This window comes from Neoarius graeffei, chromosome 14 (assembly GCF_027579695.1).
Source record: "Neoarius graeffei isolate fNeoGra1 chromosome 14, fNeoGra1.pri, whole genome shotgun sequence".
Classification (NCBI taxonomy): domain Eukaryota; kingdom Metazoa; phylum Chordata; class Actinopteri; order Siluriformes; family Ariidae; genus Neoarius; species Neoarius graeffei.
This window is the reverse complement of record NC_083582.1, coordinates 13,833,040-13,848,712: the sequence shown is the minus strand read 5'-3', so window position 1 is coordinate 13,848,712 and position 15,673 is coordinate 13,833,040. Positions and strand designations below refer to the sequence as shown.

General features: G+C 41.5%; 1 protein-coding gene across 1 annotated transcript; it reads right to left on the bottom strand.

Moving 5' to 3' along the window:
* Positions 1–2,349: 2,349 nt before the first annotated feature.
* LOC132897552 (cadherin-20-like) lies at positions 2,350–15,400 on the bottom strand. The gene is made up of 12 exons (XM_060938814.1): positions 15,200–15,400; positions 13,383–13,476; positions 13,009–13,209; positions 11,510–11,629; positions 5,344–5,511; positions 4,977–5,164; positions 4,640–4,893; positions 4,235–4,371; positions 3,944–4,065; positions 3,735–3,852; positions 3,389–3,637; positions 2,350–2,930 (listed from the first exon to the last, which is right to left on the bottom strand). The coding sequence occupies exons 1-12, from the start codon at positions 15,398–15,400 to the stop codon at positions 2,350–2,352; spliced, it is 2,433 nt and encodes an 810-aa protein (XP_060794797.1).
* Positions 15,401–15,673: the final 273 nt, after the last annotated feature.

The window sequence follows — 15,673 nt, the reverse complement described above, 5'->3', positions numbered from 1 at the left end:
GTGCTCATACTACCTTTTTTTTTTTTTTCCCCCCCAAAGGGGTATGAGGGACAAATGTTAGTGGTTGAATGTGAGTTCAGTCTTAAGTCAGGGTGAGAAGTTGGTCCTAAACCATATGTTGAGCAGTTTGTGCATGGTGTAGCTGTTTTTTGCACCCCCAGATTCCAAGCTGTGATAAATTGTAGATCAAAATTGTCACAGGATGCAGGCTATAAAATGTCCCACAAGTCTTTATACTGCTCCCAAAATGAAAGGGAAACCAACTGTTTGGTAAATGTGCACTATGAACAGAACTGGCTTTGTTAGAATGCAAGTCTGGGTTTTATTTATGCTCCTTGGTGTACCTGAAAGCTACAATTTTTGTTCTATTAATGCAACTAGCTTCAGTGGCAGAGGTTTCTCCTGAACTCATTACATTGACACTTTTGCTCATGTCAAGATTTCCAGATGAAGCAGTTTATGAACTGTAAGCCAGGGCAACAAAGCATGAAACACCTAATGGCTAAATATTTGACTTGCTGAGCTTTCTGTAGCAAAATGTACCCCTTTTCTCCAAAGATAATTCCAGGGCTGGTTTACAGTTAGTGCCTACTCTTGAACCAGTTCTTCCAAAGAACTAGTGCAGGTGGGGAAACGGTTCCAAAGTGGTATGAACTGAGCTGTAACCAAGAACTGCTTATATCTGGGACTCAGGGCTGGGGTTATTGTGACAAATAAGCCCAGCTGAAATTTTGACCACCCTTAAGTTAGTGTAGCATCTAATCTGAAGAAAACAATGTAGATTATCATTGTGCTTGGTGCTAGCATGGTGGATTAGCTGATCTAGCAGCTGTGAAAGCAGTGATGTGGCTCTCTAACCCAATGAAAAGCAAACCAGTTCTTAGGTTTGCAGGTTGAACCAGAAGTAGCACCTGGTTTGCATTGGTGCAGGGGGGGACTGCCAAGACACAACTTCATGCATGTTGATGCTAACAGTTGAGTGTTTTATAAAATCCACTCTTGAGTGTTTTGTGATAAGGACACAAGTAATGATTCTCAGTTGTGAAAAGACATTAAGCATACAAAAATATTTGCAATAAAATAAGGCATGCTAGCTCAAATCATTTTCAGTGATGCTAGACACTAAACCCATAAATTGAATATCAACCACTAACTATACAGATATACTGTACAGTGTGTAACACTTCCATTCAGTCTCTCAGATTCAGTGAGCACATTTACAAACATAAATTACAACTTTTTTTGGGGGGGGGGGATAAATAATGCCACAGAATATCCATACTCAAATCTGTCAGATCCACATTTTCGTCAAGGTTAACCATTTAAAATTTTATACAACACACATCTCGTTATCTCTAGCCACTTTATCCTGTTCTACAGGGTCGCAGGCAAGCTGGAGCCTATCCCAGCTGACTATGGGCGAAGGGCGGGGTACACCCTGGACAAGTCGCCAGGTCATCACAGGGCTGACGCATAGACACAGACAACCATTCACACCTACGGTCAATTTAGAGTCACCAGTTAACCTAACCCGCATGTCTTTGGACTGTGGGGGAAACCGGAGCACCTGGAGGAAACCCACGGGGAGAACGTGCAAACTCTGCACAGAAAGGCCCTCGCTGGCCATGGAGCTCAAACCCGGACCTTCTTGCTGTGAGGCGACAGCGCTAACCACTACACCACCGTGCCACCTACTATATAACATTTAGTCTATTTTTTTTCTCCTAAAGCTAAACTGATCTGTTTATGGTTTTGAAAATGATTCTGAATTGGATGAATTAAATCAAACGGGAATTGAATCAAGTGTCGGATTTCAGGATGAGTTTTTAAACAAATCATTTCCAAGTGCATCAAAATCTGAATTGTAATTTTTTTTGGTTGAATAATATGGTGGATCATTTTCCAGATAATTTGAGTCAAGAATTCATTTCCAAATGTTTCCGATTAAACGTGACTTTGGGAGAGTGGAGTGAGAACAATTTTATGATTTTTTTTTGGCAGATTTTATGATATTGATAATTTCCCAATAAATCTTTAGTCAAACTGTGAAAGTTTGAGGTGTTGTAAGGAACTGAACTGTTTCCAAAATGAATCCAAATAAAATTCTGGCGAAGTCTTAATTTTCATGAACCACTGAATCATTTAAGTTGATTCTAAAGAATCAATGAATCACATGATGGTGAAGTCTGAGATTTTATAATAAACTGAAATGTTACGTAAGTAATCAATAACTTGATTAAATCTGTACTGAATCCATAAAGAATGTACAGATGTGTCATTTCTGAATCTCACTATTGTTATTGTTATTCACTGTACCTCCATGGCAACAGCATACATTACACATTTCTGCTAAACATTACTCTGACTTGTGCCATACAGTTCTGCGAGTGTGTGAAATCTTGGCCCCCACTCGTCTAAATAATTGTAATTGAGCTCAATATCATCGTGAGACTGCAGCGAGCTGAGCGACTCGGCGACAGACCCCTCGCCTTCGTAGGCGTATGTCTGCAGCGAATCATATGGCAGCGCATCCACATCCAGATCCATGTTGTAGAGCTTGGCCAGCATATACCCATACACATTACTGTAATTAGCATTCGCACTGTACTTGTTAGTATCTGCCTGAGACACATAGCACGACAGGCTCTGGATCTCAGGTGGCTTTTCCTGTCGTAGCTTAACGTTGTTTGGTTTTGCATGTTTAACATCAGCATGTCGTTGCTTACTGCCATTAAGCACTAGTTCAGTGTAGCTTAGTGGCTCCTCGTGTGTCTTCCACAGTTTGGTGATGTCGAACGCCACCGTGTCTTCCTCCCCGCCACCTTCATCATCGTAATGGACAATGTTCTCCCGCACATTTTCTTCCTCATCGCCGCGGAAAGGTTTTTTAGCACTGCTGCTGCTAAGGAACAGCATGAGCACTAGCATCACTGCAGAGAGGAAACACAAAGTGTTTTACAATCTACACTCTACACCCTTAATGATACTCCCCGAAACTCTACACTCTAGACCCTACACCTGAAAACTTTCAGCCTAAATCCCACTCAAACTCTACACCCTCAACCTTACAACCCAAACCTTACATCCCAAAACCTACACCCTAAACTGTACACCCTGAATCCCATACCCCAAAACCTAGACCCTAAACTCTACACCCTGAATCCCATACTCCAAAACCTAGACCCTACACCACAAAATATACAATCCAAACCCTATACCATAAACCCAATCACTACACTCTACTCTAAATCCCAAATGCTATACCTCAATCCCTGAGCCCCTTTACATTCTGTGACCTACACCCTCAACCTGACATTCCAAGCCCTGCACCTACACCTCAAACTCTACACTCTAAACTCTACACATTAATACATTTTCCAATTAATACCAAGCACGATGGCACCACAGGTGAGCATGGTGGTTAGCGCTGTTGTGCTCAGGTTAGCTAGGAGTGTGTGAGGTTCAGCATTACGGCAGGATGAGACATCCCCGTCTGCGTCACACTCACACACTCGGATGGTCAGGGTGTGTGTGCTGGACTGGACCGGCTCCCCTCCATCAGACACGGTGATGGGAAGATGATACATACTCTGAGACACCCAGCCACTCCGCCGGGTCAGCACCCTCGCCGAGTTATCTGACAGAGTGAAACAGACAGGCAAAAAGGCAGGTAAGGAGACAAGCAGGCAAAGAGTGAGGCAAATGATGAGGTTGACAGAGAGTGAGACAGTTACCATGGTTATCTGTGAGGGTGAAGTTGGGATTATTCTGTGCTTCAGGAGTAAGTGTGTAACGGAAACGCTGTCCTCCTATTGGCTCATCCACATCTACAGCTCTTATTGATTGAACTAGCTGAGATACACAAACGCCTCTGTTACAGAAATTCAAAGCGCTCGTGTGTGTGTGTGTGTGTGTGTGTGTTTACATGGAAAAATGTTCATACCTGTCCTGCTCTTGCACGGTCACACAGGAAAGCTTCGTAATGATGCGTTATTGATGGTGGATTATCGTTGACATCCAGAACTCTTATAGCCACAGATACACTTGCTGTCTTCAGTGGGTTATCTAACATAACACACACACTTCACATTACTTGTTCCTTTATTTATTGCCTTCTTTTATACAGCTTTTAAAAAACTTACAGATAGATCCATGAGTCAAAATCAGTGATTCATGAGTCAAAATCACAAATTCCATAGAATGTGTGTGTGTGTGTATGTTTGTGTGTGCTGACTTGTCTCCATGGCTACCACAGTGAGATTATGCCAGCTCTTTTCTTCTCTGTCTAGAGGAAGGACAGTCATCAGAGAACCACTGGACACGCCCATTGAGAAATACTGATCTGGATCACTGACACGATCAATCATATACCTGCACACACACATTACTGTAGCTAGTGATCTCAGTATTTAATTTAAAGGCTTCACCTTAGACACTAGAACATAATGTACACAGTGAGAGTGATGTATGCTAATTAGTTCATTTGCATCTCAGGCTAAATCAGCCTTGTATAATGATGTTCTCCTTTTTGTAAACTGTCAAAAAAGTACCTTTTTAAAAGTTTAAAAGTTCTTAGTAAGAATATTTCTATGACACACAGGGGGTGTTTGGGACACGACACTGTTGTAGCTTCCCTCACCGTATGGACTCATTAACGGTGTCAGGGTCTCGGGCTGATATGGTGATCAGCACGGTGCCGATTTCAGCGTCTTCAGGAACCTCTGCGTAATAAAGCGCGAAGCTGAACTGTGGCGGCTCATCCATGTCCTCTACGCTCACCCGCACCATGGTAATGTCACGAAATGGCCCATTAGTGGAGAAACGCTCGTCAATGTGTATGTTAGCGGCCTCCACCTTCAGAGTGTAGCTACGCTTTGTCTCAAAGTCCAGCCGCTGAAACACAAACACGTGCTAAGAACTGAGGAGAGTTGATTTAACGTTAGCAATCAGAACAGATCTTAGTTCTTGCTGAGTACCTGTTTGACAGTGATGACCCCATATGTGTTGGTGGAATCGGCGCTGATGTCAAATGCATCTCGTCCATCCCCGTCGATCACGCTGTAGCGCATTTCCGCATTGATACCGAAATCATGATCTTGAGCCTTGACATGACCCACTACAGAACGAATGGGAGCAGATTCTGGGATGCTCATCTGATACAGCTCTGAGAGAAGGTGAGGTTAAAGAAGATAATCAATTAGGCATTCAAATCCTCAAAAAAAAACCCAGTGCCCCCTAGTGGCCTGATCAAGTAAGCCTTCGTAAAATTTCAATTTCAATTTTCTGACATTTTCAGGACAAATGTGCTCACTCTGAGTGAATAACTGGGTAAAATGTATTCACTCTGAGTGAAGTGCGGAGGATTGTCGTTGACGTCACTCAGAGTAATGTTGACCGTCGTCGTTCCGGCTAAACCTCCCAGCTGACCCGCCATGTCTTTGGCCTGAATGACGACCTCGTAGTGACCCTTGACCTCTCGGTCCATATCAGGCAACGACACGCGCACCTCACCTACAGACAGAGATGAAGACAGGATTGTATCGAGCTCCGTATCACAGATTTCCATCATCACTGATATCATTATCTCAGATCTCTTAATTCCATTCCATCATTATCTACGCTAACGCTAATAACAATGATAAAGTGCTGATAAAAGTAGCAGCATTAAGCTTCTGATATAAACACTTAAACTAAGCAAAAAAACCTAAACACTGTTAGCTCATATAATACACTTTATATTAAAATAATTAAAAATATTTAACATACACATTTTCAGTGGGGGCGGCACGGTGGTGTAGTGGTTAGCACTGTTGCCTCACAGCAAGAAGGTCCGGGTTCGAGCCCCGTGGCCGGCGAGGGCCTTTCCGTGCGGAGTTTGCATGTTCTCCCCGTGTCCGCGTGGGTTTCCTCCGGGTGCTCCGGTTTCCCCCACAGTCCAAAGACATGCAGGTTAGGTTAACTGGTGACTCTAAATTGACCGTAGGTGTGAATGTGAGTGTGAATGGTTGTCTGTGTCTATGTGTCAACCCTGTGATGACCTGGCGACTTGTCCAGGGTGTACCCCGCCTTTCGCCCATAGTCAGCTGGGATAGGCTCCAGCTTGCCTGCGACCCTGTAGAAGGATAAAGCGGCTAGAGATAATGAGATGAGATGAGATTTTCAGTGGGGGCGGCACGGTGGTGTAGTGGTTAGCACTGTTGCCTCACAGCAAGAAGGTCCGGGTTCGAGCCCCGTGGCCGGCGAGGGCCTTTCCGTGCGGAGTTTGCATGTTCTCCCCGTGTCCGCGTGGGTTTCCTCCGGGTGCTCCAGTTTCCCCCACAGTCCAAAGACATGCAGGTTAGGTTAACTGGTGACTCTAAATTGACCGTAGGTGTGAATGTGAGTGTGAATGGTTGTCTGTGTCTATGTGTCAGCCCTGTGATGACCTGGCAACTTGTCCAGGGTGTACCCCGCCTTTCGCCCGTAGTCAGCTGGGATAGGCTCCAGCTTGCCTGCAACCCTGTAGAAGGATAAAGCGGCTAGAGATAATGAGATGAGATGAGACTTTCATCTTGTGAGCTTTTTCACATTCTGTTTTCATGAACATGGCTGACGAAAATAAACCTTTTACTGTTTCTTTTGTTTGTTTTTGTTTTCTTCTCTCTCTGTAGGCAGAGATTTTGGTATACTTAGTAAAATATAAAACTACAGTACAGAAAAAAATTATGTAACCAAATTTGTGACACAAAAGAATTTATTTTTGTGCTAGCTATTTACTGGGTTAGTTGTGCTAGCTACAGTGGTGCATGAAAGTTTGTGAACCCTTTAGAATTTTCTACATTTCTGCATAAATATGACCTAAAATATAATCAGATTTTCACACAAGTCCTAAAAGTAGATAAAGAGAACACAGTTAAACAAATGAGACAAAAATATTATACTTGGTCATTTATTTATTGAGGAAAATGATCCAATATTACATACCTGTGAGTGACAAAAGTATGTGAACCTTCGCTTTCAGTATCTGGTGTGACCCCCTTGCGTAGCAATAACTGCAACTAAATGTTTCTGGTAACTGTTGATCAATCCTGCACACCGGCTTGGAGGAATTTTAGCCCATTCCTCCATACAGAACAGCTTCAACTCTGGGATGTTGGTGGGTTTCCTCACATGAACTGCTCGCTTCAGGTCCTTCCACAACATTTCGATTGGATTAAGGTCAGGACTTTGACTTGGCCATTCCAAAACATTAACTTTATTCTTCTTTAACCATTCTTTGGTAGAACAACTTGTGTGCTTAGGGTTATTGTCTTGCTGCATGACCCACCTTCTCTTGAGATTCAGTTCATGGATGGATGTCCTGACATTTTCCTTTAGAGTTCACTGGTATAATTCAGAATTCATTGTTCCTTCAATGATGGCAAGCCGTCCTGGCCCAGATGCAGCAAAACAGCCCCAAACCAAGATACTACCACCACCATGTTTCACAGATGGGATAAGGTTCTTATGCTGGAATGCAGTGTTTTCCTTTCTCCAAACAGAACGCTTCTCATTTAAACCCAAAAGTTCCATTTTGGTCTCATCTGTCCACAAAACATTATTCCAATAGCCTTCTGGCTTGTCCACATGATCTTTAGCAAACTGCAGACAAGCAGTGGCTTTCTCCTTGCAACCCTGCCATGTACACCATTGTTGTTCAGTGTTCTCCTGATGGTGGACTCATGAACATTAACATTAGCCAATGTGAAAGAGGCCTTCAATTGCTTATACAGTTAGGTCCATATATATTTGGACACTGACACAAATTTTGTCTTTTTACCTGTTTACTGAAACATGTTCAGGTTATAGTTATATAAAGGACATTGACAAAGTCCAGACTTTCAGCTTTCATTTGAGGGTATCCACATTAAAATTGGATGAAGGGTTTAGGAGTTTCAGCTCCTTAACATGTGCCAACTTGTTTTTAAAGGGACCAAAAGTAATTGGACAGTTGACTCAAAGGCTATTTCATGGGCAGGTGTGGGCAATTCCTTCGTTATGTCATTCTCAATTAAGCAGATAAAAGGCCTGGAGTTGATTTAAGGTGTGGTGCTTGCATTTGGAAGATTTTGCTGTGAAGAAAGCATGCGGTCAAAGGAGCTCTCTGTGCAGGTGAAACAAGCCATCCTTAAGTTGCGAAAACAGAAAAAACCCATCTGAGAAATTGCTACAATATTAGGAGTGGCAAAATCTACAGTTTGGTACATCCTGAGAAAGAAAGAAAGCACTGGTGAACTCATCAATGCAAAAAGACCTGGATGCCCACAGAAGACAACAGTGGTGGATGATCACAGAATAATTTCCATGGTGAAGAGAAACCCCTTCACAACAGCCAACCAAGTGAACAACACTCTCCAGGAGGTAGGCATATCAATATCCAAATCTACCATTAAGAGAAGACTGTATGAAAGTAAATACAGAGGGGTCATTGCACGGTGCAAGCCACTCATAAGCCTCAAGAATAAAAAGGCTAGATTGGACTTTGCTAAAAAACATCTAAAAAAGCCAGCACAGTTTTGGAAGAACATTCTTTGGACAGATGAAACCAAGATCAACCTCTACCAGAATGATGGAAAGAAAGAAGTATGGTGAAGGCGTGGTACAGTTCATGATCCAAAGCATACCACATCAGCTGTAAAACACGGCAGAGGCAGTGTGATGGCTTGGGCATGCATGGCTGCAGGTGGCACTGGGTCACTAGTGTTTATTGATGATGTGACACGGGACAGAAGCAGCCGGATGAATTCTGAGGTATTCAGAGACATACTGTGTGCTCAAATCCAGCCAAATACAGCCAAACTGATCGGTCGGCGTTTCATAATACAGATGGACAATGACCCAAAACATAAAGCCAAAGCAACCCAGGAGTTTATAAAAGCAAAGAAGTGGAATATTCTTGAATGGCCAAGTCAGTCACCTGATCTCAACCCAATTGAGCATGCATTTCACTTGTTAAAGACTAAACTTCAGACAGAAAGGCCCACAAACAGACAGCAACTGAAAACCGCTGCAGTAAAGGCCTGGCACAGCATTAAAAAGGAGGAAACACAGTGTCTGGTGATGTCCTTGAGTTCAAGACTTCAGGCAGTCATTGCCACCAAAGGGTTTTCAACCAAGTATTAGAAATGAACATTTTATTTACAATTATTTAATTTGTCCAATTACTTTTGAGCCCCTGAAATGAAGGGATTGTGTTTAAAAAATGCTTTAGTTCCTCACATTTTTATGCAATCATTTTGTTCAACCCACTGAATTAAAGCTGAAAGTCTGAACTTCAACTGCATCTGAATTGTTTTGTTCAAAATTCATTGTGGTAATGTACAGAACCAAAATTAGAAAAATGTTGTCTCTGTCCAAATATTTATGGACCTAACTGTAAGTTACTCTGGGTTCCTTTGTGACCTTGCTGACTATTACACGCCTTGCTCTTAGAGTGATCTTTGTTGGTCGACCACTCCTAGGGAGGGTAACAGTGGTCTTGAATTTCCTCCATTTGTACACAATCTGTTTGACCGTGGATTGGTGGAGTCCAAACTCTTTAGAGATGGTTTTGTAACCTTTTCCAGCCTGATGAGCATCAACAACACTTTTTCTGAGGTCCCCAGAAATATCCTTTGTTCGTGCCATGATACACTTCCACAAACATGTGTTGTGAAGATCAGACTTTGATAGATCCCTGTTCTTTAAATAAAACAGGGTGCCCACTCACACCTGATTGGCATCTTATTGATTGAAAACACCTGACTCTGATTTCACCTTCAAATTAACTGCTAATCCTAGAGGTTCACATACTTTTGCCACTCACAGATATGTAATATTGGCTCATTTTCCTCAATAAATAAATGACCAAGTATAATATTTTTGTCTCATTTGTTTAACTGTGTTCTCTTTATCTACTTTTAGGACTTGTGTGAAAATCTGATGATGTTTTAGGTCATATTTATGCAGAAATATAGAAAATTCTAAGGGGTTCACAAATTTTCAAGCACCACTGTAAGCTACAGAGTTGATGGATCTACAATAGATAATAATACATGTTTTGATAAATGAATGAATGAATGAATTAATATTTCCACTTAAGTCATATCTTTAGGCATTAAATTATATAACACTTTAGAACAGGGGTCACCAAACTTTTTTCTCTGGGGGCCACATTGTCGTTCCTGACTGTGATGGGGGCCGGGGTCGGGTCAGCTATATCACATAGAATTGTATAACCCAGACAAATATGACCACCAGCAGGCCTCATTGTGTAGTAGAGATTACTAGCCTGGCACAGCCATCCACACTACTATATCCATACTACTATATCAACACTAGATTCCTGGCACATATTTGTTTATCTTTACTAGTGGTTTGCAAAAGTAGTAATCAAGTCTTCACACTTTGTTTTAATTTGAAATACCACTGATATTCCATTTATTTATTTTCTAATAAAAATAATATCAAAGCTGTCAAGGTAAGAAACATCTGCCTAGTTGAGGTGATTGACACTGGCAAAGGTGAGTGGAAAATTATAAATTTAGGCCTGTTGATATCATTAATAATATGAATAATAATTGTATGCAGCACTTAATAAAGGTCAAATAAATAAAAATAATTGTAATTATTATAATTATAATAATTTTATTAATTATAATTGCGCACTGCAGTGCACAGCTTTCACACACAGGCGCGTGCGTGCGTGCATGCGCGCGCCTGTGTGTGAAAGCTGTGCACTGCAGTGCGCAAAAGTGCGCTGGTCCAGGAGAGCGAGTATGCATTGCTTTTTTTTTTTTTTTAAATAGAGACCCCCATAGGGTCAAATTTATAATTCGAACCCTGCTTTGTGGCGGGTTTCATAGTGACGACGCAGATTATATTCTTTGAAAACCGGCACACTTTCTTTACATACAAGACAAACTGCACGGTCCTTACACTGAAGGAAAAAATAATCGGTGGTCCACTGTTCTTTAAAAACTCTGCACTCTCTGTCAGCTTTTCGCTGACCGCTAGCCACTTTGCTGTCCTGAACACTGACAGTTCTCTGTGCGTGCGCTGCCCGTCACTGCTTGATCGCGAGCATATGACGAAAATTCGGAAAATATGAAGTTCATTTTATAACTAAATATCAATTTTAATTGATAAAATCAACAAAATACAAGATGCAGACATGTTATTATTTGCCAAAAAGCAATTTAAAAAAATAGGCCATGACCACTTTTGGGGATTGCCTCATAGGGCCGGTTCAAGTGATGGGGGGCAGAGGGGCTGGGGGGCCGGTCAAAGGGGGGTGGCGGGCCGGATCTGGCCCGCGGGCCGTAGTTTGGTGACCCCTGCTTTAGAATAACCCTCTTGCAGATATTTATAGACTTATTAGCTAAGACGTTGTACTTAGCAACTTATAGCTAGGTAGCTATTTATTTAGATTTAGCAGAAAGTTAAATAATATCCTGAGATTGTTTTTGTGACATATCGACATAAAAGTTTAATATTTAAGCATCAGTCTTGCCTGTGTATTGGTCCACAGAGAAATATGGCTGCCCCTTCACAACACTGTACACCACTCGAGCACTGTTTCCATATGATGGATCATCAGCGTCCATTGCTGTCACTCGAATCACAGATGTACCTATAATCAGAGAAAATAAACACATAATGATTAATAAAGTCACAGTAGCCTACATACACTCACTGGCCACTTTATTAGGAACACCCATCCACCTGCTGTTTTATGCAGTTCTCTAATCAGTCAATCCCTTAACAGCAGCCCAATGTATAAAATCATGCAGATACAAATCAAGAGTTTCAGCTGATGTTTACAATGTTCAAACATCATTCATTCATTCATTCATTCATTCATTCATTCATTCTCTCTAGCCGCTTTATCCTTCTACAGGGTCGCAGGCAAGCTGGAGCCTATCCCAGCTGACTACGGGCGAAAGGCAGGGTACACCCTGGACAAGTCGCCAGGTCATCACAGGGCTGACACATAGACACAGACAACCATTCACACTCACATTCACACCTACGGTCAATTTAGAGTCACCAGTTAACCTAACCTGCATGTCTTTGGACTGTGGGGGAAACCGGAGCACCCTGAGGAAACCCACGCGGACACGGGGAGAACATGCAAACTCCACACAGAAAGGCCCTCACCAGCCCCGGGGCTCGAACCCAGGACCTTCTTGCTGTGAGGCGACAGCGCTAACCACTACACCACCGTGCCGCCCATGTTCAAACATCAGAATGGGGAAAATTGTGATCTCGGAGTGTGACTTGCACTGTGGCATGGGTGTTGGTTTGAGCCAGATGGACTGATTTGAGTATTTCAGAAACTGGTGATCTCCTGGGGTTTTCACACACAACGGTCTCTAGAGTTTATACAGAATGGTACGAAAAACAAAAAACATCGACCGAGGGAGCGACAGTTCTGTAGGTGGAAACAAATGCCTTGTTGATAAGAGAGATCAGAGGAAAATGGCCAGATTGTTTCGAGCTTTTTTTGCCAGGAAGGATATAGTAACTCATATAATCACTCTTTACAACCGTGGTGAGCAGAAAAGCATCTCAGCATGCAAAAGCAGAAAAAAGAACACATTGGGTTCCACTCCTGCAGACAAGAACAGGGATCTTAGAATCAACAAGTTCCTATAAAAGTGGCCACTGAGGGTGTGAACATGAGAGGACAAACAGAAAGATTAGGTTTATTGTAGTTTCCAGTGTTGCATGGTGTTCAAAAAAAAATCTTCAAATATAAAAATAAACTTCAAATTAAATAAAATTTTTAAGTTAGACATTTGGGCATCTGAGAAGACAGATGCTAATGAACACTATTTTTTTGTCCAGAGGTTGCATCTGAGAGTTGATTGTGTGCTAAGTTGGCTAATTAGATAGCTGGCATAAAGCTAGATAAAACAGAAAGATTGAAACGTTATCAATTACTTCCTGTTTCTCAGGTGTGTAAATATGTTGTCATGCGCACACACATGAATGTAGTGTACAACTTACCGACAGGAGACATCTCAGGTACAGTGGCCTGGTAGGGTCCATCTAGGAACTTGGGCTCATTGTCATTAATATCCTGGATTTTGACGATGAAGCGAGACTCAGGTTCGAGGGCGTGGCCTGTGTGGCGATGAGTGGCCTGAGCACGCAGGATATAATGCTCTTTAATCTCACGGTCCAGCCTCTGTATTGCGTGGATATCACCTACACACACACACACACACACACATTATTATATATATATATATATATATATATATATATATATATATATATATATATATATATATATATATATATATATATATATATATTTTTTTAATGAAAAAAATTATTATGACAATGAAAATAAAATGCTGTGTGTGTTTTCCCCCCACCAGTGGTGTCATCCAGTGTGAAAGTGGTTCCTGCACCTTCTCCTGATAGAATATATTTAACAGATCCATCTCCTTTATCCAAGTCTGAATGAAGCTGAAACACACACACACACACACACACACACACACACACACACACACACACACACACACACACACACACAGCATTTTATTCTCACTGTCATCATACACCAATAAACAGTAATTATTGTCATAAATATTGCATTATATTAAATATAGTATTAGAGGCAGAATCATATATGAGTATGAGTATAACATTACAGTGGTAGAATTGATACACTTTAGTATTAGTTGTGTAATATATAATATTAATATAGTTGTACAACCCCAAATCATAAAACGTTGGGATGGTATTTTGAAATTGAAATTAAAAGTAAAAATAATGATTTGTAAATAATCTTTGATCTGTATTGCACTGAAAATAATACAAAAGCACATTATTTGATGTTTTATCTCATGAATTCTATTGTTTGTTTGTTTTTCCAAAATAAACACATTTCAATTTTGATTCTTGCAACACGTTTCAAAAAAAAAATTAGGACAGTAAAGCATTTACCACTTTATAATGTTTTCTTCTCACAACACTTAAAAGATGTTTAGGAACTGAAGACACCAAGTGATGAAGTGTTTCAGGTGTTATTTTGTCCCATTCTCTACTGGGGATAGAGGGGACACGCCCTCTTCTTCCACAGCCATGTCTTTGTAATGTGTGCAGAATGTGATTTTGCATTGTCTTGTTGAAATCTCCCTGGAAATTATGTCATAGGCAGCATATTTTGCTCCAAAATCTCAGTGTACTTTTCTGCATTAATGCTCCATCACAGAAGTGTAAGTTACCTTTGCCAAGGGCACTGACACAACCCCATAGCATGACACACCCTGGCTTTTGGACTTGTTCCTGGTAACAGTCTGGATGGTCCTTTTCATCTTTGGTCTGGAGCACACGGCGTCCATTTCTTACAAAAAAGACCTGGAATACTGATTTATCTGACCACAATAACGTTTCCACTGTGTGATGGTCCATCCCAGATGCCTCCAAGCCCAGAGAAGTTGACTGCGCTTGTGGACACAGTTAACATAAGGCTTCCTTTTTCCACAGTAAAGTGGAAAAAGGAAGCTTGACAAAGCTTTGCCAAGGTAATCCCAAGCCCATGTGGTTCTATCAGCTATAGATGAATGACGGTTCTTGTTGTAGTGCAGTCTGAGGAATCGGAGATCATGGGTGTTCAGATTAGGCTTGAGCCCTTGCCCTTTACACACTGAAATTCCTCCAGATTCCTTGAATTGTTTAATAATATTATGCACCACAGAGGGTGAAATATCCAAATCCCTTCCTATCTTTCTTTGAGGAACATTGTTTTTAAACATTTCAATAATTTCCACATGCATTTCTTGACAAAATGGAGTGAGGAATGTTGTTCTTACTTTTTTTTTTTGCAATGCTTGCCCTGTCTTTCACAGGGTAGTGAACCCTCATCATCTGAGAGACTCTGCCTCTCTGCGATGCTCTTTTTATACTGAGTCATGGGTATAACATAGGTATATTTGACATGTTGTCTTTGTACTACTTTCCATTTCTCTGATTCATTGCATTCTGGTTTTATGTCTTGTACACAGCGTCCCAACTAATTCGGAAATGGGGTTGTATAGATGCAGTGTTGGTGTATGCATTGTACATTAGTGTATAGGTGATGGCAACATGGTGTATTAGTGCAGTGGTGGTAGTAGTGTGCATGTGTTAGTATGGTAAGTCTGAATATTAGTAGAGTTGTAATGGTATTATTAGCTGTTAAAACCTTTCCGACGTAGAGTGGTTTGTCCTCAGCGTACTCCTCCAACACAAAGAATTGATTCCACACCCATCCTCTCTTCTCTCTCTTCAGGGGCCTCACACTCATTCTCTCGTCCCCTGTGTCCCCTGGAGACAATGTCGCTAAGCTCATAACGGTGATCATGGTGCTGAAGTGCACACTTTGCTTGAGGAACCAGAGTGCCATGGCAGGGCAGACAGAGCTCTCACTCCACTTGTTCACTCGTTAGTCATCCTTCATCCACCACTCCACTAGATACCTGTTCAAACACAGAAAGGGGTAAGTGGAACACAACAGGAAGTGACATGGTACAAGGGCCTGATCCAGTAACTCTACTTCCTCTAGTTTTTTTCTTTATTTCTCGCTTTCTGTACTCATTTTCTCTGTCTGATTTTCTTTCATCATCTTTCTCTCTTTCTTTACATCCCTTCTATCTTTTTCTGTCATTTTTCCATTCTC